The following is a 24,589-nucleotide window of genomic DNA, read 5'->3' on the forward strand; positions in this document are numbered from 1 at the left end:
CTGGAAAAAAAAAAAAAAAGTTAACTGATTTTTACATTTTATATCAGTGTATGAGAAAAAAGTCAGAATTCTTACTTTAATCTCAGAATTCTGACTATTTTCTCAGAATTCTGACTTTTTTCTCAGGATTCTGAGTAATATTATTTCAGTTTAATATGGGGAAAAAGTCAGAATTCTGACTTTAATCTCGGAATTCTGACTTTTTTCTCAGGATTCTGACTTTAATCTCAGAATTCTGACTTTTTTCTCAGAATTCTGACTTTAATCTCAGAATTCTGACAGCTAACAAACATGTTAGCATTAGACGGAAGAGCATTAGGGCCACTGAAAAAAAAAGTTAAATGATTTTTAAATATTATTTCAGTTTAATATGGGGAAAAAAAGTCAGAATTCTGACTTTAATCTCAGAAGAGCCATGAAGAAGAGATATGGGAGCACTCAACTTCACTGACAAAGATGTGAGTTATTTGGGAGGGCCAGTAACACATTGGTGGAAAATGAGGGAATTAGGTGACTTTTTACGTGCCTGAGGGGTACCCTATGATGCTAGAGCAGAAGGTGATTAAAACAAGAGAGCCAGTTTAGTCTCTAAAACAGACATGGCTATGGCTTGATGCTAACATGTTTGTTAGATGTCAGATAAAGTCAGAATTCTGAGATTCTCATATCATACTGAAATAAAATTTAAAAATCACTTAACTTTTTTAATTTTTCTCTTTCGTAGAATCAAGCTGTAGCCATGTCTGTTTTAAAGACTAAACTAGCTCTCTTGTTTTAATAACCTTCTGCTCCTCCATCAATGAAATAGCATCACCAGGGACAGGGACCCCTCAACCACGTAAAAAGTAACCTAATTCCGTCATTTTCCACCAATGTGTTACTGGCCCTCCCAAACAACTCGCATCTTTGTCATTGAAGCTGAATGCTCCCACGTCTCTTCCTTCATGGTGCCCATCTACATTAAGATCCAACATTCTGGGATTAAAGTCAGAATTCTGAGGAAAAAAGTCAGAATTTTGAGATTAAAGTCAGAATTCTGACTTTAATCTCAGAATTCTGACTTTTTTCTCACATACTGAAATTAAATTTAAAAATCTGTTTGTGCCTTTCTTTTCTTTTCTTTTTTTTTTTTTTTTTTGTACAAAGACCGCTATTTTTTACATTTACATTTATTCTGACAACAGAATCTGCCACTCTAGATGCTCAGGATAAGGATACAGGCTTTTCTCTCCTCGTGGACATCTTTGTTTTGCTGGATCCGGACACGCCCCCAGCACCACATGGTCCAGCCGAGCTTTGCATCAGATCCCTGTAGGCAGATGACTGTAGGAGTCCCTTAAATACGGCTCTCTGCCCTCTTAGCTCGCACTCAGCAGCCGTAGCTGTCTATTGGTGTTTCCATTATAAGCCAGGGTGAAGGCTGCTTTGAGCTTTACGATCTATTAGCGCGCGCTGTTAGCCAACCGTGTTTGAAAATGAACGGCCATCTGAACGGGTTATACAGCGATTCTCACCACGATGAGGACTGTTTCCTCTTCACCTCCGAGTCAGTTGGAGAAGGTCATCCCGGTAAGTTTTGTTATGTCGCCCCTTGTCTTGCAAAGCGCCCCCATTTTAGTGACCCAGATAATTAGCTTAGCATCCTGTTAGCTTCTCAAATAAGGTCACGCGGCTGGTTCCTGTCAGCGTGTCAGGATTATTTAAATGCTAGCTTTAAAATGTATTAAAAGTGTGGAATTGCAAAAGAAAAAAAATGCAAGAAATAATTAAAATATGAAATAGAGATAAAAAAAATTGTGTTAAGCATTAAACTAGAAAGATGAATTACATATGTAGCGATAGTTCGCTTCATCCACCTAAAAACGAAATTATATCGAGTGACTGTTACAATACTTCTTCAAAGATCGAGTTTCACACTCTTAACATTTTATAAAAACTCTTTGTGTATTTTAAGCGGTATTTTCAGACTGATAAGGGGCTCCAGTCCATGCTATTAGCCATAATGTGGCTAGCTACTGAAGCTAACACATGTTTCAGGAGTTGTGCCTGTCAATCACAGGCTGTGTTCATGCTGTTTTTTGGCACATAAATAAAAGTTTTTTTTCTTGGCTTTATAGATGTTACATCTACTCTATGATCAGCTTTAGTTCAGCATCATGAGTAAAAGTACCACTAAATCCATACATTTAAATTAATAATATTTAGCCCTAATGTTTATCAGTCTTTTTGCTTTTGTTGATTATTTTAAGCCCTTATTGCACGGTCATTCATGTAACCATAAATATTGCAGGTTGCCTGATTGCTTAATTGCTTTAGCTTCAAAGTTATTAAAACAAATCCTGGTTATAGGCAACTGATAGTACAGTAATTGGTTGGGGGTGGACAGTAGTTGTATAAATATAATATAAGTAGTAGTATATAAGCTTTGAAATTATAACAGTTTATTGCCTACTTAAGATTTTGAAAATCATTATGTGCAAAAAGTACATGATTGTGTATTTAAAAAAAATATAGTACATCTGTATGTGCAATATTTAACCTAAACTTATGCTGTTGTTTAATAACAAGCACCATGGTCTTCATATAATAATAATAATAATTTAACTTTATTGATCTCACATTGGAGAAATGTACCTATGCATTTAACTCATCCCCTTGGGGAGCGGTGGGCTGCCATTGTGTGGCGCCTGGGGAGCATTGTGGGGTTAAGGGTCTTGCTCAGGAGCCCAGAGTGGAGGCAGTGGTATTCGAATCAATTATTTGCAACCTGCTCAGAGCACAAGCGCACTGCTATAACCCACTAGGCATATGAATCATCTCATCACCAAAACACATTCCTTGTATGTGTAAAAAAACAAACTGGCAATAAAAAATGTTTTTATTCTGATCAGAGCATCTATTTTTGAATAATTAATTATTCAGTTCAGGTTTGACTCGGAGTATTTCAATTGCTCACTATAGCTTGCTTAAGCTTATCATAGAGGTAGGTTTGATTTGAATGAAAGCAGAAACCTAGCTCACTCTAGATGCAAATTTGTATTTATTGTGTTCGCCTTTAAGTACACTTGGAATAGATATAAAGCTTCGTTTTGCTCCAATTATTTTCCAGGAAGAGTTTATAGAAAAAGAGACAGCATTACAAGATTAACAAAATATTTGTAGTGCATTTATGAATTAAATGTGTGCTTCCTGAACCTGCTAGCTTCCAGATTTTACAGCACACCAGCTCTACTGCTAAGGGTAATAGGCTTAGTTCTACTTCTAAGTACTCGACAGGCTACTCGCCCATCTGTGAGTGTAAAGAAGTCAAATCATTGCAGGCTTTTTATGAATACTGGGTAAGATCTGCTGTAACACATCCAGGTTAATTCGGATGCTGTCATGATTTCTGCAAGATCAGTGCATCACACAGATCGGAATAGATATAGGAATAGGGATGTATAGGCTCTAATATAATTGCATTTTATTAGTTCATCCCAGTTTTCACCCCAAACTATGTCCATTTCTAAACTTTCTTCTACCTAGTGGTTAGGTGATAGAGCTTAGAATCCTGAGGTTCGAAGTTCAAGCCCCATTCCCACAGACTGCCAGTCTGGGTCTCTAAGCAAGACCCTTAACCTCCGATTGCTCTCTGAACGCCCCACGACGTTAGCCCACTCCTCCCCAGGGGGGATGGGTTAAATGCAGAGGTAAATTTCTCCAATGTCAGATCAATAAAGTTCAGTTATTATTATTAATGACAACAGCATAAGTTTGTTTAAAGGTCAACCATCAAAAAACCCAGCTCTTGTGTGTACTTTAGCTTTACTTGTTTGTTCTGAAATTTAGCATCAAAGCTTATTTCCACTAACTGTGGTTCTGATCTTTGTTTGGCCCATTTCACTCTGATCAAACATGACGGATAACATTAAAAAAAGCCCTGGAGGACCTTTATGCTGGCAGATGATATTTATCGGAGTCACATAACCAAATTTCCTTGCTTAACATCAGGAGTAGATTATAGAAAATTGCTTTAAATCTTTAAAAACAGAAGGTACACAGCATAGCTGCCTTAGGCTACTATTAGCTGGTTTCTGTTTTGTCGTTTTGCATCCCCTAAAGTAACACACTGATAAGGAACTGCTGCATCATGCAAGAGCAGATGTGATTATCACCATGGACAGCAGACTTTTATTGCTAAGGTTTTGTTTTTATGTCAAACATGGTTTATGTACACATGCTAGTAATGCCTAGATATCTGTTAAATGGGAAGACTCAAATAGATACTTAATTAAAAATTGGTTTGATTTAGCACTTGGTTTATATGGTTGATTTTGGGTGGGTGCTCTCCTCACCAGCCTTAAGCAATCAAAAAGAAAATACAGTACAATTAAAGAACAAGTGTCATGTTATGGTGAAATTTTTATTTTTATTTTTTTTAAAGAAATTACACCTGTTTTTCTTAAAATGCTTTTTTCCACAGATAAGATTTGTGACCGGATAAGTGACGCTGTGTTGGATGCTCACCTGAGACAGGACCCTGATGCCAAGGTAGCATGTGGTAAGTTTAAAAATATATATATTCTATGGTAAACATGCTTTTAGACCAGCTGAGAGCAACATTTGTGTGGCTTTTATTTATTTTTTATTATTATTAGTATAAGAATAGATTCTTTTCAGATCAAAACTTCAGTTAACCCATCCTACCTGCTCTGTTATAGATTGAAGGTCCCTTTTGTTTGTTTTCTGGCTCAATGAAATGATTGTTTGCTTTGTTGCTGAATGCGCCCAGAATGCAGATGATTAAAGCTGTAAAAGCTTTCAGGTTTTAGTGAGGTTGTCCTTAATGGACCAGATGCATGCAGCGCATATTATTCACTGTGGTTTTCAGCTTCTCTTCATCTCCAGCTAAATTGGATTGAAAATATTAGATCAGTATTGTTGTCATACTTTGCTGTTGTTTTTTGTTGAAACAAACAGTCTAAAATTAGGATGATATCTTCAGTATCGTACCAGAGTACGGTTGTTGTTTTAACTTTGTTACAAAGAGAATTGAATATATATCCCTTAAACTGCATGTATTTGTTTGTCCCCAGAGACCGTAGCTAAGACGGGGATGATCCTGCTTGCGGGGGAGATCACCTCACGGGCCAATGTTGATTATCAGAAGATTGTCAGGGAGACGATTAAGGACATCGGCTATGACGACTCCTCCAAAGGTACTCTTAAAAAGTGAAAGTTTGGTTTAGATTATGTTACATGCTGTTTAAAGCTCTTTTTATTTGTTTATTTTTTTCCATTTGGCAAAAATAAATAAGTAATGAGGGAAGCAAAGTTTTCTCATGGCTTAACAGGCCAATTTAAACATGGAGTGTCTGGTTCTAGTAAACAAAAATAGATTAGTTTATTGATTTTTACTCACCAGACAAATAAGCAGACCACTCTGTTTAGTGTTTTTACGAAACTACAAAGTAAGCTTTTATAATGAATCTTAATCTGCCTCATCGAACTAGATGTTCTTATCCTCACATTTAGAGAAACGTGTCTGCAAAACTAACCTTTTAAAGTGGGCCATTAAGACAATTTAAAAAGTATTTAAATATGTATCCATGTCTACATTAACTTATGTCAAAATCTGGCATCAGATCTTTTTAAAAAGGAAGAGTCATGGATTTGAAGGTAGAGGTGGAATAAATGATTGATGTTAATTCAGATACTGTGAAACCATGCCAAATTAGACCCAGTGTTGCTAGTTTTTTTTTTTTTTTTTTAGAGGATTTGCAATCTGTGAGAAAGTCCTTTGTAGTATTTTAGTTTTATTCCCTGTATGTATTACAAAAACACAGAGACACATCCAGAAATTGGAAGTTTGGGAAAGTACAGGGCTTCCGAATTGTTAAAGTGAAGAAATCTCTTACCTTAAACCAGCTCTTGACAACATTAAAAAATGTTTACCACAAATGCATTAATAGCTGATTAGCTGACTCAATTAGGTCTCAACTCCCTAAAAACAGTTGATTATTTTATCCTCATCCGACCATCTGGAATAGAACGACTTTATACTGACCTGGATTATAAAAGATTGCTTTAGCCAACGGTTTTCTACAGGCAGGTTCTTTGTTGGCTGCTCTGGCCACACAAAATGTGTCTTACGTAAGAGAGATTGTCAGCCTTTTTCATTCCTTTCTTTTTTTTTTATACAGGTTTTGACTACAAGACTTGTAATGTTTTAGTGGCTTTGGAGCAACAGTCGCATGACATAGCTCAGGGTGTTTATCTCGACCGTAAGGAAGAGGACGTTGGAGCCGGCGATCAGGTTTGTGTTCGGTTTGCCGTCGGACAATTGGCTGATCTTATCAGTTTAATTTGAACTCAATCGACTGTGGCTGTTGTTCGTGTCTCTGACAGGGTCTCATGTTTGGTTATGCTACTGATGAGACAGAAGAGTGTATGCCCCTCACCATCGTCTTGGCTCACAAGCTTAATGCCAAAATGGCGGAGTTGCGTCGAGATGGAACGCTGCCGTGGGTCCGACCTGACTCCAAGACACAGGTTAGGCATCGAGGCTCTACCTGCAGCCTTGACTGTTAGAAGTAAATTCCTTGTTTTATTATTCAAAAAAAAAATTTGAGCTAGGAATTAAATGTGTTTATGTATTTATATTTTTTTCTGTATAACTAGTTATCGACTATCTTAAAGGTATAGTGGAGGATGTTCTTTTTCTGGGTGGATCATCAAAATAAGTGGTCCTCCTTAATGTCAATCATTCTGGTGATATGTTTACGTATGGCCTCCTACGTGCATTTTCAGTCGGACATAGTGGAAAATTGCAAATCTTCTTTTGGAAAGTAAGTTTGTTCGAGTGTGCATGTGCATTTTTTTTATTTATTATTTTATTGGAGAGGGTAGTCTATTAAAATTGCGATAATCCTTCACTATACCTTTAAATTGGAATGTGAAATGACTGAACCTGCTGACAAGTTATTCGCCTTTCTGCACGGTTTTTAACTGGACCTGCGGTTCTTTGATGTAGTGCCCTTTAGATTTTATATAAAAAACAAGCAAGGAAAAACTATGAAGATGGCCCTTTATCACACCACCCAACTGAAAACCACCTTCTCTTTTGTTGCTTAAAGATTCATGACACACAGACAGTAAATAATAATTAAATGTTTAGATTTCTATAATGTATGAAATCCGAGGATGTTGGAAACTCCAAGACGAAAAATACTTTGGCTCTACACAGTTTCTTTATTAACTATTCTAGAAGGAGAAACAATTCAGCTAAACTGCTTGCTGTAGGCCTATTCATAATCTCACTGTAAAGTTATTCGCAATATTTATCCATGAGGTTAAAACTGGGATGTTTTATTTCTCGCTGTGAATGCAGCATTACTGCCACCTAGTGGTTACTTTGAGGCTCTTGTTCAGACTTGTGCAATTATTTCTGTGTGTATTTGTGGGATGAATTTATAAATTTCAGCTAGGAATTTTAGGTGGAATTATGGTCCAACAATCGACCAGGATTGCCAGTCAATATTATTAATATTAGCGCAAAACAATCTTTGGTTAGCTAAAAAAGACCTCAGTTGTTTCTTAATTAGCTGAATGTGTCTTGTTTAACATTGCTTTTATCGGATGTGAAACAAGGACACACAAATATTAAACTTTGTAGGGAATTCAAATCTTATCTGGAAATTATTACATGATAATAAACAAGTGGTCTGATCTTTTGACTCTAGACTCTAATATGCTTTTATATTTTCAGAATTTACAGGGATTTTTTTTTTCTTAAAATTTTTAAAGCCGATCTCAGAGCTTTTCTCCTTTTCCGTCCAGGTGACCGTTCAGTACAGGCAGGACCGAGGAGCCGTGGTGCCCATTCGTGTCCACACCATCGTGATCTCTGTGCAGCACGACGAGTGTGTGAGTTTGGAGGAGATGCGCCACAGTCTGAAGGAGCAGGTGGTGAAAGCCGTGGTTCCATCTGGGTACCTAGACGATGACACTATTTATCACCTGCAGCCAAGCGGCCGGTTTGTCATTGGAGGTCCACAGGTGAGAGAACGGCCTTTATTGCTTCAGCACTCGGCTGTTGAAGTGAGATTTTTTTATTGTGGTACAGATCATAATGTTTAATATCTTTGCTTCTTTTACAAATAGGAAAATTATCAAAATATATTTTGTTTTCCAGAGTGATGCAGGTTTGACTGGGCGTAAGATCATTGTGGACACCTATGGTGGATGGGGAGCTCATGGAGGTGGAGCTTTTTCTGGGAAGGACTACACTAAGGTTGATCGTTCTGCAGCATACGCAGCTCGTTGGGTGGCCAAATCTCTTGTAAAGGCTGGACTCTGCAGACGTGTCTTGGTCCAAGTAAGAATATACAGTGGTGTGAAAAAGTGTTTGCCCCCTTGCTCATTTCCTGTTTTTCTTGCATGTTTGTCACACTTAAGTGTTTCGGAACATCAAACCAATTTAAACAATAGTCAAGGACAACACAAGTAAACACAAAATGCAATTTGTAAATAAGGGTGTTTATTGATAAAGGATAAAAAAATCCAAACCATCATGGCCCTGTGTGAAAAAGTGATTGCCCCCCTCGTTAAAATATACTATAACTGTGGTTTTTAACACCCGAGTTCAATTTCTCTAGCCACAGCCAGGCCTGATTATTGCCACACCTGTTTTCAATCAAGACATTACTTTAATAGGAGCAGCCTGACACAGTAAAGTCCACCAAAAGATCCTTAAAAGCTACCCATCATGCCAAGATCCAAAGAAATTCAGGAACAATTGAGAAAGAAAGTAATTAAGATCTATCAGTCTGGAAAGGGTTATAAAGCCATTTCCAAAGCTTTGGGAATCCAGCGAACCCCAGTGAGAGCCATTATCCACAAATGGCGAAGGCATGGAACAGTGGTGAACCTTCCCAGGAGTGGCCAGCCACCCAAAATTACCCCAAGTGTGCAGCGACGACTCATCCAAGAGGTCACAAAAGACCCCACAACAACGTTCAAGAACTGCAGGCCTCACTTGCCTCAGTTAAGGTCAGTGTTCATGACTCCACCATCAGAAAAAGACTGGGCAAAAATGGCCTGCATGGCAGAGTTCCAAGAAGAAAGCCACTGCTGAGCAAAAAGAACATTAAAACTCGTCTCAATTTTTCCAAAACACATCTTGATGATCCCCAAGACTTTTGGGAAAACATTCTGTGGACCGATGAGACAAAAGTGGAACTCTTTGGAAGGTGTGTGTCCCATTACATTTGGCGTAAAAGGAACACTGCATATCAGAAAAAGAACATTATACCAACAGTAAAATATGGTGGTGGTAGTGTGATGGTCTGGGGCTGTTTTGATGCGTCAGGACCTGGAAGACCTGCTGTGATAAATGGAACTATGAATTCTGCTGTCTACCAAAAGATTCTGAAGGAGAATGTCTGACCATCTGTTTGTGAACTCAAGCTGAACCAAACTTGGGTTCTGCAGCAGGACAATAATCCTTAACACACCAGCAAGTCCACCACTGAATGGCTGAAAAACAAAATGAAGACTTTGGAGTGGCCTAGCCAAAGTCCTGACCTGAATCCTATTGAGATGTTGTGGTATGACCTTAAAAAGGCTGTTCATGCTCGAAAACCCTCTAATGTAACTGAATTAGAACAATTCTGCAAAGATGAGTGGGCCAAAATCCCTCCACAGCGCTGTAAAAGACTCATTGCAAGTTATCGCAAATGCTTGGTTGCAGTTGTTGCTGCTAAGGGTGGCCCAACCAGTTATTAGGTTTAGGGGGCAATCACTTTTTCACACAGGGCTATGATGGTTTGGATTTTTTTCTCCTTTAATAATAAACACATTCATTTACAAATTGCATTTTGTGTTTACTTGTGTTGTCCTTGAGTATTGTTTAAATTGGTTTGATGTTCCGAAACACTTAAGTGTGACAAACATGCAAAAAAACAGGAAATGAGGAAGGGGGCAAACACTTTTTCACACCACTGTACTTCACATACCTACAATTTTAGGAAAACATATGTGAAAGAACCGGAAAGATTATTTATCATTAAGATAGAAATGCATTGTATAAACATGCACGTTTTTAAAATGTGTGGCTGCTGTTTTAGGTTTCGTACGCTATTGGAGTGTCCCATCCTCTGTCCGTTTCCATCTTTCATTACGGGACTTCTCAGAAGAGCGAGAAAGAGCTGTTGGACATCGTGAGAAAGAACTTTGATCTTCGTCCAGGAGTTATCGTGAGGTAAATATTACTTCCCTATGTGAATTCTGCAGTGAATACAGCAAATTCAGATTTAACTTTACAGTACAGGGAGTTAAATTGGGTGTGGTGTCTTGGTGAATGTAAAATTCAGTTTATAGAAAGTAAGACCAACCTCTCTGAAGTTGATTCCTAATATTTTGGCAATTAGCATTTAAAAATGCTTAAAATAAAAAAATTACACATTTTCCAGAGTTAAATTTAACTACTTAAAGGTATGAAAGAGGATTTTTCTCAGAAATTAAGTGTCCAGATTCATCTAATTTCAATGACTGGCCTAGAAAATATTAGCCAATCCACTTTTATAGTTGGCAAGGTGGATTTGGCTACTTGTTTGTCAATCAAGCATTTAGCGTACATGCCCGCAGTTCGTTATTGACGCAGGCTCCATGCGTAACTCATTGGCTCTTTGGCTAGCGGTCCACCATTACGCTGAAGAACAAAGAAGTAGTCCTGCGCTTGTTTACTACTGTGGATTTTTTTTTTTTTTTTTTTTTTAGCGACTTGTAATTTTCGCACTATAAGGCGCCACTTTTTTCCCCATTTTTCGACCTTGTGGCTTATATAACAATGCGGCTTATCTATGGACTTTTACAGCTAACGGCCTCTAGGGTAATGCCTAAATCTATGGATTTTATCATCCACCATGTTGACGTCACATTTGCTTCAACACACAAGTACGGTAATGCGGAGGTCCTGTCCTCTGGAAGCAGACTTCTACCGCGAGTAACGCGACAGAACGACAGCGAGAAAGACGGACATTAAACATAAAAAACCTGCGGCTTATAGTTCCGGTGCGGCTTGTATATGTACAAATCATGCAATTTAGCTTCTGCGGCTTCTATTCAGGTGCGGCTAATAGTCCGAAAATTACGGTATTTGAAAAGAGGAGAGAAAGTGGGAGAGAACACAGTGTGTTTATGAGATTCTTTTCAGAAGTGGTGTGCCCAGAAGGAGCAAAACGATCTGAAAACGGATGCTTTGGACATTTAAATTACATTTAATTCTGTAGTAAGTACTGTATTTATTTTTCTTTTATTATGAAACATGTAAAGTCGAAAACGTGTAAAGTAGTGTATTAACGACAAAGGATATGCAGCCTGCATTCCCTGTTGGTAGCCTAGCTGTGTCTACTAGCTACGTGCGGGCAGTTCAAGAAGAGGCCATTTTAAGTTGTAGCAGAAGCAGCGAGAACACACTAACAAATTGTAAATATAACTTGCTGTGATGATGCTGACAGAGACCTCCTCTTCTTATGGAGATTTCCTGCTGACTAGGTGCATCGTGGCTCTTTGCTACCTCTCTAGGTGAAAGACAAAATTATCAGCAGAGGCATTTCCAGCGTGGAGAAGTTTGCGAGGGAGGGGGCACTGACGCATGCACACGATTAAAAAATACACAAACAGCCGTTGGACGTATCTTCCACCACAGAATCCTCTTTCCTGCCTTTAATTAAAGGAAGGTTCTGCTTATTTTGCTATTGCTTGAACATATAGTGAAGCTGCGCTATAGCTTGCAGATTTTCTCCATTATTTTGTTTGTCTGCCTCTAAAGGGACCTTGACCTGAGGAAGCCCATCTACCAGCGCACAGCCGCCTACGGTCACTTCGGTCGTGACTTGTTCTCATGGGAGGTTCCCAAGAAGCTGAAAAGCTAAAGCTCCCTGCTCTCTGCAGCCAGCCCCTGCCGTCCTGCAGATAAACCCTTTTGTCGCCCCATCCTCTCCTCCTCTTCTCTTTGTTTTGCTTGTACATCAGAACACCGTCAGACTAGATGGCCTTTGTCAAAGTGTTTGCAAAGTTACTATTATTTCTTGCTTTATCTTAGTTGTTGGTCATTTATTATTCATTCATTGATGGATTTCAGATTGAGGTTTCTAAGTTGTGACATCTCTCCTGCATCTCACTGCAGCACAGATGAGGAAGTGAGCCACCTTTAAATAGTAAAAACATCACACTCCTTTTTTCTGTTTCTTTCAGACTTCGATGTTACAAACGGAAACCAGACGACTATCATTTAGCTGTGTGTGCAAGCCCTTCATGCCATTGTTCCTTTTCTGACGTTTTACAGAGAAGTCAGAAGCTGCTAATGACCTTATGGTTATGTTGGAACTGCACAGATTAATGTATTTTGTAGATATTTATTTTCTAGGATTAAACATCTTTGCCATGTTCTAAACTATTCAGTATGTTGACTAAGATAAAAGCACAGAGATCACTTTATTTCTGAAGGCAAACACTTCTTCGCCCTGATTAGTCGTCGCCTTTTCCCCACATCAGCTCAACACAGATCATTTTTATTATGTTTTGTGACTGTTGCCAGACCAAGGAGTTTAACCAGCAGGGGGACAGCCTATAACCCCCCCTCAGTCCAGCTTAGCATGAAATTTAGTAATATAGGGGACTATAAGATGGAGCTGCATCCTGTTGGTGTATTGATTGTATTACTCCCCTCATTTTCTCTTTAAAAATACCAAAAGTGGAACAGGCTTTAACAGTGATTTGTTTATAAGTGTTTAAACATGCTTTCCAGATGACAGCAACTCAACACCTGCATATCTACACTGTAAAATCTCCTGTTCCTAAGATCTGCCTGCTGTTTTCTATGTAATGCATATAGGTGGTGCTGTGTCTCTACAGACTGACTGAAGTTGAGACATGCTTTTCCGCTCATTGCTGTACTTGCCGGATTCTTTACCGCAGGTGTAGGACAGATTCTCAGAACAGCACAGTTTCACAGTATTTATTTGAGGATTTATTTTAATTTCAAATAAAAAGCTTAATAATTCAGTATGTTCTATACTGTAGGTGTCCACTTTACCATTTATGTTTGACCTTTTGATCCAAATGGAAACCGATACCCCTGATCAATTTAGAGGAAGTGGTGATTTATGCTTCTTAGACATTGTGCTGTTTTTAGAGAAGCGCATATTTCAAACTAATTTTAGGACATGACTCTGTTCCTTATCTGCTCTGGAATCTGAATGCTTAACAGCCCGGCTTCTCTTAACTTGACAGCTGTAACTTTTTAAGCCACTGCTACATTAATAAGAACGATGGCTTGTACGTAAAGTTTTATTTTTTGGGGGGGTTCAGCCCGCTGTGTTAGCCTATGTTGATGCTGTAACCGGACCATACCTGTTCTGCTACTCCATGTGGTTCTTTAGACTCTAACCAACTGTGTCTCGTTATTTGATGGATTTATTTGAGGTCAATTTTGTTATCTTTTTTTACTGTAAGTTTGGTTTTTCGACCATGACTCAGACAAATAATTGGTTGGTGTTGTACAGAGAAACCAGCCTGTATACATTGTCTGCAGTTGGGAGAATGAAAACTTTCCCTTTTTTTTTTTTTTTTTTGTAACATTTGAAGTAGCTAACCCTAACCCTCTGTCCCTGTTTGCTAAATGTATGAAAAGTGCCTTTTCTCGTTTGCAGCAAATAAACCTAAATTCAAGGCGCCACCTACTTGTCTCCTGTCTTTCCTGAATTTTCCTCAATTAAAAACTCTTACTTCAGACTTGTTTTCTTAGGGTTTTTTTGTGTGTGCACATGAGTTCTTCTTTTAGCAGGCCATCAAATGTGTGTGGAAAATACCAGTGAGAACCTGAAAGCAGAACTGATCTTTTAGGTGCAGCCAGAGTGTACGCTTCCTCTAGAAGCAGTTTCTGTGGTGGGTTCAGCTATCACGTCTCTGAGAACCTAGGTTATCATACTAGAATTTGCCTTTAAATTCTAGTGCAAAAGTTTATATTTGGACAACTGATTTTTAGAAACATCTACACCTGTAGGGACAGCGAAAGGAGTATAAAATAACACATGAAACAGCATTAGGATCATTTTATTTAAGTATCAAAATGTGAAAGATGATTACAAAAAAGCATGAAGGAATCTATGAAAGTCTTAACACTCGTCAAGCGTAATGTTAATCTTATGTTTGCAAAGCAACTGGAATATGAAGAATTCAACCTCTTTCCAGTGAAGCTTTCTTATCTTGGCAGCATTCCTTGCAAATCCAGTTAGATAAGGCGTTGTTGCCGTTCCTCTCAGTCCAGCCAGTAAAATCACAGTCAAATCATTAACTAGGATACAAAATAATTATTTGCAGTTTGAAGAGGGATCGCTCACAGTAACTTATCCTCTCCGCATTCTGTTTAAAAAGAAGAAATACATCATTTAAAGTATCTGTTAAAGTATTTTAGGCTCTGTTCTGTTCACCCACCTGCAGTTTTTAGATGGTGTTGTAGCTCCGAGGCTTCCAGGCAAACTTCTGGCAGTAGAATAAAGTCTGCATACAGAGAGCATATTGTAAAGTAACACCATTAAGGTTTACTGGTTGTATCCTTTCAGCTGTTTACTTACTCCACACTTAAGGGCGGTGCTGACGTCTCTGCATCTGTATGTTGTCAGTGTGCATGGGTCTGTGAATTCAAAAGGAATAAATATTGAACAGAAGACATTTTATGTGCATGTATTGTGAGTTAAAACACTCCTAAAAGCTTCGGATTGAGGCCAAATGGTATTATTTTATTCAAATTAAAGGGGCGTTTTTTGTAAAATTCCGACACAAGGACAAACAATTGGAGTTTTGTCTTTTACGTATGGTATAGCAGTGTTACACTTTTGGGGAAATGTAGTAATGGGTTATTTCTTTTAGCTTATACTATAATTTTCTAAAGCCATAGATAAAAGAAAAAAAATAAGAAAGGCTGCATATTTTTTTTGTTGCCAGGTGATCCTTTTTTTCAGAATAATAAACAGCAAATTATGAATTAAGTATCTAGTACACGTATATCTCATGTTCATAAAATGATAGTATGGTTTTGTAAGTTATGTGGGGGTATTTTGTGGTCCTATTATTTCCATGTACTAGTCTCAAGTCAAATTATGTTCATCAAAGAGGACTCCTTTATTCTTGACATTTGGAATGCATTTGGGTGAAACATTCTCTTTCATAAGTACTTTAAGTGTTTTACCTAGGTTTTCATAGATGTTTCTTTTTATTTTTAGAGTTTACCTGTATGGGTCTTTAAGCCATAACTGCAGCAAAGTAGATTATGAGAGTACTGTACATTTCTACGGAACAGCTTGCAGACTTACCCACAACAGCCTCCTGCCCTTTACACTGATGGATGAGGGCGCAGATGGCCTGAGGAGTGGCATAGCCCAAGATTGCATCCAGCACCGTTTTGCTATACTTGCCAACAATATCCTCGCATTGGTGGCGATACGAAGCCGGCAAGATGTGGCAAATCTCTTCCAGCAGTTTGATCACAGCGTCCTGCAGACGAGGAGCAGGAAATGAGAAAGCAGATGCACGTTAAGGTCAAATGTGTTGCCTCTGTAGCCTGGCGACCAGGTTTCCACACTATTAAAACAAGGCTCACCTCAGTCCTTTCTTTGGGCAGCAGTTCTTCCAAAGTCTTGAAGAAGAAAATACAGAAGGAACAATGTGTTGCAGGCTCCCCCTGATAGACAAACATAAGACCCTGGTAGTAAAAAAAAAATCCCAATGATATGCTGTTCGCTCATACATAATATTAGAGTAGGCCATATGTTTACTAACATTGTCACTTTTCACATTAGCCTGAAGAACCTGGTTGACAAAGTAGCTTAGCATCTTCTCACGTTCTTCAGCCGAGCTACAAAGGCCGATCATCTTACAGATATCTGCAGGTTTCTTCAGAGGCAAGAGGAAGAAGAACATGTATACTTTTTTCTTATTTATTCAGAATAGGTTAGATTTTTCTTTTTTTTAAACACATGATTGGTTCAGGTCTCCAACTTACTGCAACACCAGTAACAAAGGTGATGGCTAATGGGAGCATTTTGTCCACTTCATCTTTGCAGAGTTTGGCAGCTGGCCCAGGCAGAAGTGCACAAAGACCATCAATGCCTCCCATTATCTTTTTCTGAAAAGAAACATTGACAATAACTCAACCTGGAAATACTTTAACATTAGTCTTTGTTAAACGCAAACATCCCTGCTAATCAGGTAACGCAGTTTCTAAAAAGATTAATGTTTGTTTTGTAACTTAAATGTTGATGAAAAGCATAATTTATAAGGCTTCACTTAATGTTTTCCTGTTAAACACATATTTTATAACTCTTTAGACTACAGTATCAAAACAGATAAGGCCAGGAAGTAATCTAATAGAGGTTATATTCAGCAAAACACAGGAGTTAATGAGAGCAAAGCCTCATACATGATATGGTTCTGTTCAACATAAGGCGCTATAGCTTATAATCTATTTTCATTATAAGAAATCCAAGTAATTAATATTTCCCCCTCCCTTGTGTTTCAGAAGAACAAATTGAAAGTTACATGATTTACGTTTAAATGGTTCTTTTATATAAAAGCCTTAATTCAAAGTGTAAACAAGTTGACAGGTCCCATTGGTCTATGCAATAAAAAGATTACACAAAATGTTTCCACATGCTGGTATTATCCAGTGAGCTGGTTTATCAGTTTTAATATACATCTAAGAAGAAAAAGTGACAGGCTCATGTCAGTCTACACTACAGAGGAACAATGAGTGCATTAGTGAACAAAGACAAAAAAAGAAATCCAATTGTTCTAGCAGATGTTCTAGATTAAGAGAGAAACAAAAAATTCCTGTGAAATTTCATCTTCTTAGGTTTTGCAAAAATTGTAAAAAAAAAAAAAAAAAAAAGAGGAAGGGACTTATTTGTATTTCAGAAAACAGGAACATTCTGTAGTGTTTGTTTTTTCAGTTTCATGCATGACTGATCAGAGATATTTTTCTTGAAGGAAAAATGTGTTTTTCACTGATAACAAAACCAGTGTTTAGCCACAGGTATTAGCAGCCGATTGCAGGACATCATATATATCAGTCATGACCTCTGAATGTAGACTTAAGAAGAACTGATAATATTATCAATGCTCCAATAGGAACACTCAGGTATGCATTCGCTTGACAATCTGCCATTGTTCTTACCTGTAGGTCAGCATTGGACAGCATGTCAACAAGGAGTGTGAAGATCTGTGTGCAGTCCTGGCAAACATCCCCATTCTGGATATAAAATATTGCTTAATGAAAATGAATTCATCAAAATATTTCTATCTCTGTCAAATTCACGTGATCAAAATAAGCATTTCATTCAGATCTGTCACAAACTTGAATTGGATCTACTACCGCATAATTGAACCATAATTATGAATTTTTATAATTCTAATAAATATAGTCTATCATTCTTTTTATAATAATTCTTGCACAAAAGGCAAATAAATATAAACTTTTATGACACACACACACACACACACACACACACACACACATATATGTATATATATATATATATATATATATATATATATATATATATATATATATATATATATATATATATATATAGTGTGTGATAGTTTGCATAACCTTAGGTATTAATTACATTTTTCATTTTGATTTACGCTTTAAAAGAATATTCTTATACTGTAAAAAAAACTGAAATCCCTTACTTCACCAGGAAGACTTTGCAGGCGATTGTCGTAAGCTGCTGTTAGAGCTACAGGAAGAAAGTTGGTATTGTAAATAGACATTTTTACATTTCATAAATATAGGAACTACACGTATATTAATTTGCATAATTATAAGCATCTTACCAGGGCATTGAAGAGCAACTAAGAGAAGCATTGATAATGTCAGAGTGGCCATGGCTGCCTTCTAGGGTTTTTTGTTCCAACTGTCTGCCTCTCACATCTCTGAGGGAAGTGCAAGCTGATTTTATATTTGACATGGCCCACCTGATAGCTGTCACCCCCACCAACCAGACCCTGATAAAAAGAAAACATCATGCTAACTCTTTTCTGCACAGCCGAAAGGGGGTTTCACTTCCTCAAACCATAAAGCACTTTTTTTTTTCTTTGAAAGAAAAAAATGCAATCACATATTAATCGTTGAATCTATTTAAAACATCTTCATCTCTAACCTACTGTTTCTTCTCCTCTGGTAAATACAGCATGTTCAGTATGATAAACAAAGGTGCCCACTCCAACTGACTATATATATATATATATATATATATATATATATATATATATATATATATATATATATATATATATATATATATATATATATATATATATATATATATATATACATATACCAGTATACAAATGTCATTGTGTCATTGTTCAATTGCAAGGGCTCAAGTATAACTGCACTATATTCAATAGTGCAAATAGAGAATTGATAGTAGCTCTGAAAAACATTAAATCACTCCACCCAGGATGAGGTTCGAAAACCATAATATGGTGGTCTTTCTTTTTGTTTAATTCTCTAATCTTTCTTAATGGATTTTTACTACTCAACGATGAGTCTATCATGGCAGATTTCAATCTTAACCTTAGGATAAAGGAATTAAACTTAAAAAGTATGTGTCCGTTGGGATTAGTCCACACAGCATTTAAATACAATGCCCTGCAAACCTATTCTTACCCTCATTGAGCTTTTTAAAATTTTATTACCTTGTAACTCCAGACTCTAAAAAAAACTTATTGAGTGTTTGTATGATAAACCAACACAGAGTATTGCACAATTATGGAAAGATAATTCTATATTTTTTTTAGGTATTTTTATTCATGATTTCATACATAAATCTGAAAGGTCTGTTTTTTTGTTTTGTTTTTTTTTGCATTTAGAGAGCCATATCTTTTGCTGTATACATTTCTAGCAGTTTGTAGATCTCGAAACGGGGAGTTTTGCTCTCTGCTCACACTAAGTCATCTTCTTACAACAGATTCTTAATCAGGTTTAGTTGTGGGTCATCTTATCTGAACCATCCCACCGTAGTTCTGGTTTTAGGTTCAGTGATAATGTCCTGAAAGTTTCACCTCCTAAAACTATTTCAAATTTCCTCCTGGATTCACGTGAATTTAGCTCCATCCCTCTTTCCATTCCCTCTAATTGCATCCCCACAGCATGATACCGTCACCAGCTTTTTAATATGGAGATGGAGTGTTTAGGGTGATTCTCATAGTTAATTCTAGAAAATATGTCACCTCTGTTGATCATCTTTTTTCACAATTACCTACTCCCCCACACAGTGCAATGTAGACAGTAATGCTTTCTCTGGTTTCACTTCAACAATCCATTTTCAGATAACAATTTTAACAGTTTCCCTTTATATCTTCATCTTCAAAGCTTGAGGTATTTTTTTATGTCCTGCTTTGAACATTTTGACAACTTTCTCCCTGGGCTGTCTGCTGTTTCCCTTGGGTTTTAATGAAGCTGTCTGTTCTCTAAAGATCTCAAACAAATATAGAAACTAAAAAAAAAAAAAAACTCTGCACATTAGTTTATGTTCAGATCAATCGAGTATTTCGGTCCATTTCATAATTTATAGGAGGCCCAGGATTCAGTTTACATTTGTAGCTCACAAATAAGTCAGAACAAGTTACTGTCAGTTTAAATTGAATTCTGTCATATATAGATGGCAGCTGTTTTCAGCGATTTCTATTTAACTTTAAAAACGTTTAATTTGAATATCTGATCATTTAACTTCCTCAATTAGACAGTTTACTTTCCAGTTCTCCATTTTATTTTATTTTTTTCCTGTATTGCATTAATTTGTCCAGAAAACCTCTTTTGCTTCCTTCAGGAAATCCAAAACTTTCTTTTTCCTTAATCTTTGCTGACTGCAATGAATATTGCGCCACCTGCAGGACTCTTTTGTACTATAAAGTGATGCTCCATCAGGTTTGTTAAAGTTCCTTTTGTTTTTTTCCTCTTCCAATGGACCCTGTTTGTCATTTAAAGTTGTGTTTCCAAGCTGATCTTCATTTTTTTGTTATCTTACACTTCAGTTCAATTATATATTCTCACTATGAAACATCCTTGGGCATTAATTATTTTTTCAGAGTGTTATACTTCCCTATAAAAACTGAAAAAAATTATTTTAAGAACTAATATATTCATATATTTGTTTGGTAGTTTACTTTTCCTCTACCATCAAACAGAATCACAAACCTCTCTTTCCAGCCTAGAGTGATTGCATATATTTACCTAACATGAGGGAATATATTGTAATAAACTTCACATTCTTTTAAATGGTTTCATTTAGATTATTAACTATATAGATGTAAGGTCTATTTACTGTATTTATACAGGCTTTCAATGAGCAAACTGTTAAATTGAATAATAGTACTGATTGGACAGCATTAACTGAAATAAAACATATTAGCATTTCATCAAATGATTTCCTTATCTAAAGATTAAAAAAAAGTGAACTCTTGTGTTGAATTTGTTCTCACAGTAAACCCCAGAATGTGATTTTATTATAGAGAGCAGAGTCAGGAGGAGAAGGACCTGAGGCCAGCAGTGGAGTCCACCGTGCAGTGTCTGCACAGGTGAAAAAAGAAGAAAAGTAGCTGAGAAGTAAACATATCTATGGGTTAATAGCTAGTTTCAGGTTTTAGGGAGGAAATGAACCAGAGGGAGGAGTTATTGAGAATGATGTAGGGTCTTTCAGGTAAGGAGAGATTATGACTTCCTGATAATACTGTATCTATAGAGGGAAGAAACCATGCAGATATTATGAATAGTTTTTTACAGATATTATATATTGTTCTTCAATAGAAATATTAGACTTGTCTTGAAAATAAAAATAATCTTATAATATGTACAAAGTAAAAAATACAATTTTTATATTAATGTATTGTAAAAAGCAGAATGAAACAAAAAGGAGGTTAACCAGGGTTCAAACAGGGACAAATAATCATTCATACAGTGAGTTAGATTTGCAGCTGGGTGTTAATTAAACAAATGACATCATCAGTGAGCTGAATCGTCATTTTCTATTCTAGATACAGGTCAGACCAGGTCGGATACAGCAGTTATAGTGGAGGTCTGCTTATAAATGAGATGAAGTTTGTCAATAATCTTAAAGCACTTTCATTTGTTTTCTGTACAAATTCACAAATCATTCTGAAGCATTTCTAAGTTGGTCACTTTTAATGTAGGCGTAACAACATTTTAGCTGGTTAAAAAAACAAACAAAAAAAACACTGTGCTAAGTGCTTTTCTAAATCCACCTGCCACAGTAGCTGGTGGCCAAAAAAATTACCTTCAGGCCTTGGTCACAACTAAATTTCCCCACTGTTGGAAAATAAAGTAATTTCTTACAATAAAATACAATACACATACAATCAAGCCCAGACAAAGCAAACTCTCTGCTTAAGGTCCCCTGACCTGTAGGATGGCCTAAAGAGAAACCCACACAATAGATTAAAATATTAATAACAAGTTTACAGATGTGTATAGATTATTTAGACTTATACTTAAATAAACTTTATTGGCATTTTGTATGCAAAGAGTGTATACAAAACAGAATTCCGTTGCATACAGCTTACAAAAGTGTAATAATATTGCAGTTGGAGTAAGATAAACATTACCAATTTACACAAGAACCCTTTTCTTTTCTTTTTTTTTTTTAAAATCATTTTGGCTTAAACAAATACATCAGGGCAAAAATGAAATATGTTTAAAAGAAATATGGGCTTAAAAATGGTGTTTAATATATGGCTAGAGGTTATTTTTTAAAAGGTACCTTTAAAAATAAAGTTGGCTTTACTGGACTGTACTGGATCCATTCGGAAACGTAGAGCATCAAATCACCTGACAGCAAAATGAGTCAGAAGAATAACTTTAACAAAGTAAAAGTTGTCAACTTTTAAGAGAAAAATAAGTTTTTGAACATCCTGCTATTTTGCAAGTACTTTAAAATTATTATTATGGAGGGATCTGAAATTGATATCGTGGCTGCATGTCCACTGGGAAAGACATAATCTAAAAAAATATATATCCCGAAATCACAATATGTTTTTTTTTTTATTTCTATGATACAATTTTTATTTGTATGATAACTATTTATTTGTATGATAAAGCTGCAAATATGTATTTGAACACCTGTCTATCAGCTAGAATTCTGACCTTCAAAGACCTGTTAGTCTGCCTTCAAAATGTCTACCTCAACTCCATTTATTATCCTAAATTAGATTCACCTGTTTCAGGTCATTAGCTGTATAAAGACACCTGTCCACAGTAAGAATCCAACTAGCTCTAAAACCTGCAAGACAGTGGCCTTCAAGAACCGACTTTGGGGATGCCTCATTTAAGTTTAAAGAGTAGCTATAAAAACATTATCTTTAGAAATGATTGATTCCTGGTTGTGATCTTTAGCTGTTGCTACAGAGAAGGCGTGTGTTGGTGGGAGGAACGTTGGTCGTTTGGTGCATGGCGCGTGTTTTGAAGCTGCTCTGCTTGTGGAGAAATGTCCTGGGCCGTGAGTAGTGAGGAAACAGGAAGCGATTCTTGTGGGATGGAAGAGGGAAATAGTGACAATGAAGGTTGGAAGATAGCAGCATCAAAAAATGAGAAAAAGCGGAAAAAACAGAGATCAGTTAAAGGGGAATCTAGTTCAGAACAATCCAGTGATGATCAATCCATACATTCCACAGCACAACAAAATGAATTCAAAGTCATATTCAAAGTCGTTAATCAGGCAGACTCTTTTACAAACTGGAATCCGGTTCACTTAACAAAAACCATCAATAAACTTGTTGGAGAAGTCAGAGGTGCCAGAATTCTGTACAGTGGAGACCTGCTAATTAACTGCAGAGACAGCGCCCAGCAAGGCAAAGCAATACGTATTAACAAAATTGACGGGATAAGAGTTCAGTGCAGCCTAATGGAGAACAAAAAGATCAGCAGGGGAGTCATTGGAGGAGTTCCTCTGAAAATTTCTGAAAAAGAGATTCTGGAAAACATAAGCGGTGCAAAAGTAAAAGAAGTAAAACGGTTAAAAACAACAAGAAACGGAGAAAGATCTGACAGTTTATCTGTACTAATTAAATTCGAGGAAGAGCAATTACCAAGCAAAGTATTCATCGGTTACATCAGTTACAATGTCAAAATCTACAATCCACCACCATTGAGATGTTTCAAATGTCAAAAATTCGGACACATTGCAGCAGTTTGTAAAGGGAAACAGAGGTGTGGAAGGTGTGCAGGAGAACATGAATATGGTAAATGTGGAAAAGAAGCTAAAATAAAATGCTGTAATTGTGGTGGAGAACATACTGCTGCTTATCGCGGCTGTGAAGCAAGCAAAAGGTCTGAAGAAATAAAAAAAATGAAATTTGAGCTTGGAATAACTTATGCTGAAGCTGCAAAAAGGATCCCATCTCAGTCAGAAAAACCCAAACCTACAGTTCAACACACGGCAAATTTCAAACCTCTAGAGAAATCTCCAAAAATTAATGAAGACTCACTAATTGTTAAAAAGACAAATTTTGTTCTTTTCATGGTGGAAGTGATTAATTGTACTGCTCAGACGACAAAAAAAACAGAAAAAATCAAAATAATAGTGAAGGCTGCAGAAAAATATCTGGATGTTAAAGATATGAACTGGGAGATGGTTGGAAGCATGATGGAAAGACCAATGGGACCATCAGAAACTGGCAGAGGTACGATGACCTAGAGTAAATTAAAATTATACGGGCAAATGTAATTTAGTATAATTTAGTATTATGTGGGTTTAAGTTACACAGGTTATTTTATTGTATTTTTTTTTTTTTTTTTTTTTTTTTTGGGGGGGGTGAATCGTTTCCTGTTTCCTTGCTTTACTCCATATCAGTTGGTGGCGGTAATGCACATTTCACAAGTTTGCCAACCGCCATAAAATCTCATAAGAAGAAGAAGAAGAAGAATCCAACTACTAACATGGCCAAGACCAAAGAGCTGTCCAAAGACACTAGAGACAAAATTGTACACCTCCACAAGGCTGGAAAGGATTATGGGGGAATTACAAAGCAACTTGGTGAAAAAAGGTCCACTGTTAGAGAAACCATTAGAAAATGGAAAAAGCTAAACTGGGACTGGGTCTCCATGCAAGATCTCACCTTGTGGGGTCTCAATGATCCTAAGAAAGGTGAGAAATCAGCTCAGAAATACATGAGTAGAGCTGGTCAATGAACTGAAAAGAGCGGGGACCACCGTTTCCATAGTTACTGTTGGTAATATACTAAGATGGTTTGAAATCTTGCATGGCACAGAAGGTTGCACACAGCCAAGATAAACAAGGAGTGGCTCTGTGAGAAGCATATCAAGGTTCTAGCCTTGCCTAGGCAGTCTCCAGGTCTAAACCCAATAGATAAGCTTTGGATGTAGCTCAAAATCCGTGTTTCTCAGCAATAGGCCAGAAACCTGACTGATCTAGAAAAGATCTGTGTGGAGGAGTGGGCTAAAATTCCTACTGCAGTGTGTGCAAACCTGGTGAAAAACTGAAGGAAACCTTTGACCTCTATAATT

At 36.9% G+C, this 24,589-nt stretch overlaps 2 protein-coding genes across 2 annotated transcripts; one reads left to right on the forward strand and one right to left on the reverse strand.

The window, feature by feature from the left end:
• Window positions 1-1,285: 1,285 nt before the first annotated feature.
• On the forward strand, window positions 1,286-12,782 carry mat2aa (methionine adenosyltransferase II, alpha a). Its single transcript, XM_038267675.1, has 9 exons — window positions 1,286-1,569; window positions 4,463-4,540; window positions 5,076-5,198; window positions 6,183-6,295; window positions 6,388-6,531; window positions 7,819-8,037; window positions 8,174-8,356; window positions 10,107-10,240; window positions 11,813-12,782. The coding sequence occupies exons 1-9, from the start codon at window positions 1,476-1,478 to the stop codon at window positions 11,913-11,915; spliced, it is 1,191 nt and encodes a 396-aa protein (XP_038123603.1). The 5' UTR covers window positions 1,286-1,475; the 3' UTR covers window positions 11,916-12,782.
• Window positions 12,783-14,081: 1,299 nt separating this feature from the next.
• LOC119771592 (prosaposin-like) lies at window positions 14,082-18,040 on the reverse strand. The gene is made up of 10 exons (XM_038267676.1): window positions 17,881-18,040; window positions 17,737-17,783; window positions 17,216-17,290; window positions 16,046-16,168; window positions 15,823-15,936; window positions 15,644-15,724; window positions 15,357-15,537; window positions 14,619-14,677; window positions 14,479-14,544; window positions 14,082-14,406 (listed from the first exon to the last, which is right to left on the reverse strand). The coding sequence occupies exons 1-9, from the start codon at window positions 17,930-17,932 to the stop codon at window positions 14,488-14,490; spliced, it is 789 nt and encodes a 262-aa protein (XP_038123604.1). The 5' UTR covers window positions 17,933-18,040; the 3' UTR covers window positions 14,082-14,406; window positions 14,479-14,487.
• Between the last annotated feature and the right edge of the window lie 6,549 nt (window positions 18,041-24,589).

This window comes from Cyprinodon tularosa, unplaced genomic scaffold (genome assembly GCF_016077235.1).
Source record: "Cyprinodon tularosa strain WSP-4 unplaced genomic scaffold, ASM1607723v1 ctg680, whole genome shotgun sequence".
Taxonomy (NCBI): Eukaryota; Metazoa; Chordata; class Actinopteri; order Cyprinodontiformes; family Cyprinodontidae; genus Cyprinodon; species Cyprinodon tularosa.

Excerpts from the sequence above, each read along its gene's own strand:
- mat2aa (XM_038267675.1), top strand. The coding sequence starts at position 1,476 with ATGAACGGCCATCTGAACGGGTTATACAGCGATTCTCACCACGATGAG. Across the intron at positions 5,199-6,182 it reads CTATGACGACTCCTCCAAAG|GTTTTGACTACAAGACTTGT; the intron begins GTACTCTTAAAA and ends TTTTTTATACAG. Across the intron at positions 8,038-8,173 it reads TTGTCATTGGAGGTCCACAG|AGTGATGCAGGTTTGACTGG; the intron begins GTGAGAGAACGG and ends TTTGTTTTCCAG.
- LOC119771592 (XM_038267676.1), bottom strand. The coding sequence starts at position 17,932 with ATGGCCACTCTGACATTATCAATGCTTCTCTTAGTTGCTCTTCAATGC. Across the intron at positions 16,169-17,215 it reads TGTCCAATGCTGACCTACAG|AAAAAGATAATGGGAGGCAT; the intron begins GTAAGAACAATG and ends GTTTCTTTTCAG. Across the intron at positions 15,538-15,643 it reads TGCCCAAAGAAAGGACTGAG|GACGCTGTGATCAAACTGCT; the intron begins GTGAGCCTTGTT and ends CCTCGTCTGCAG.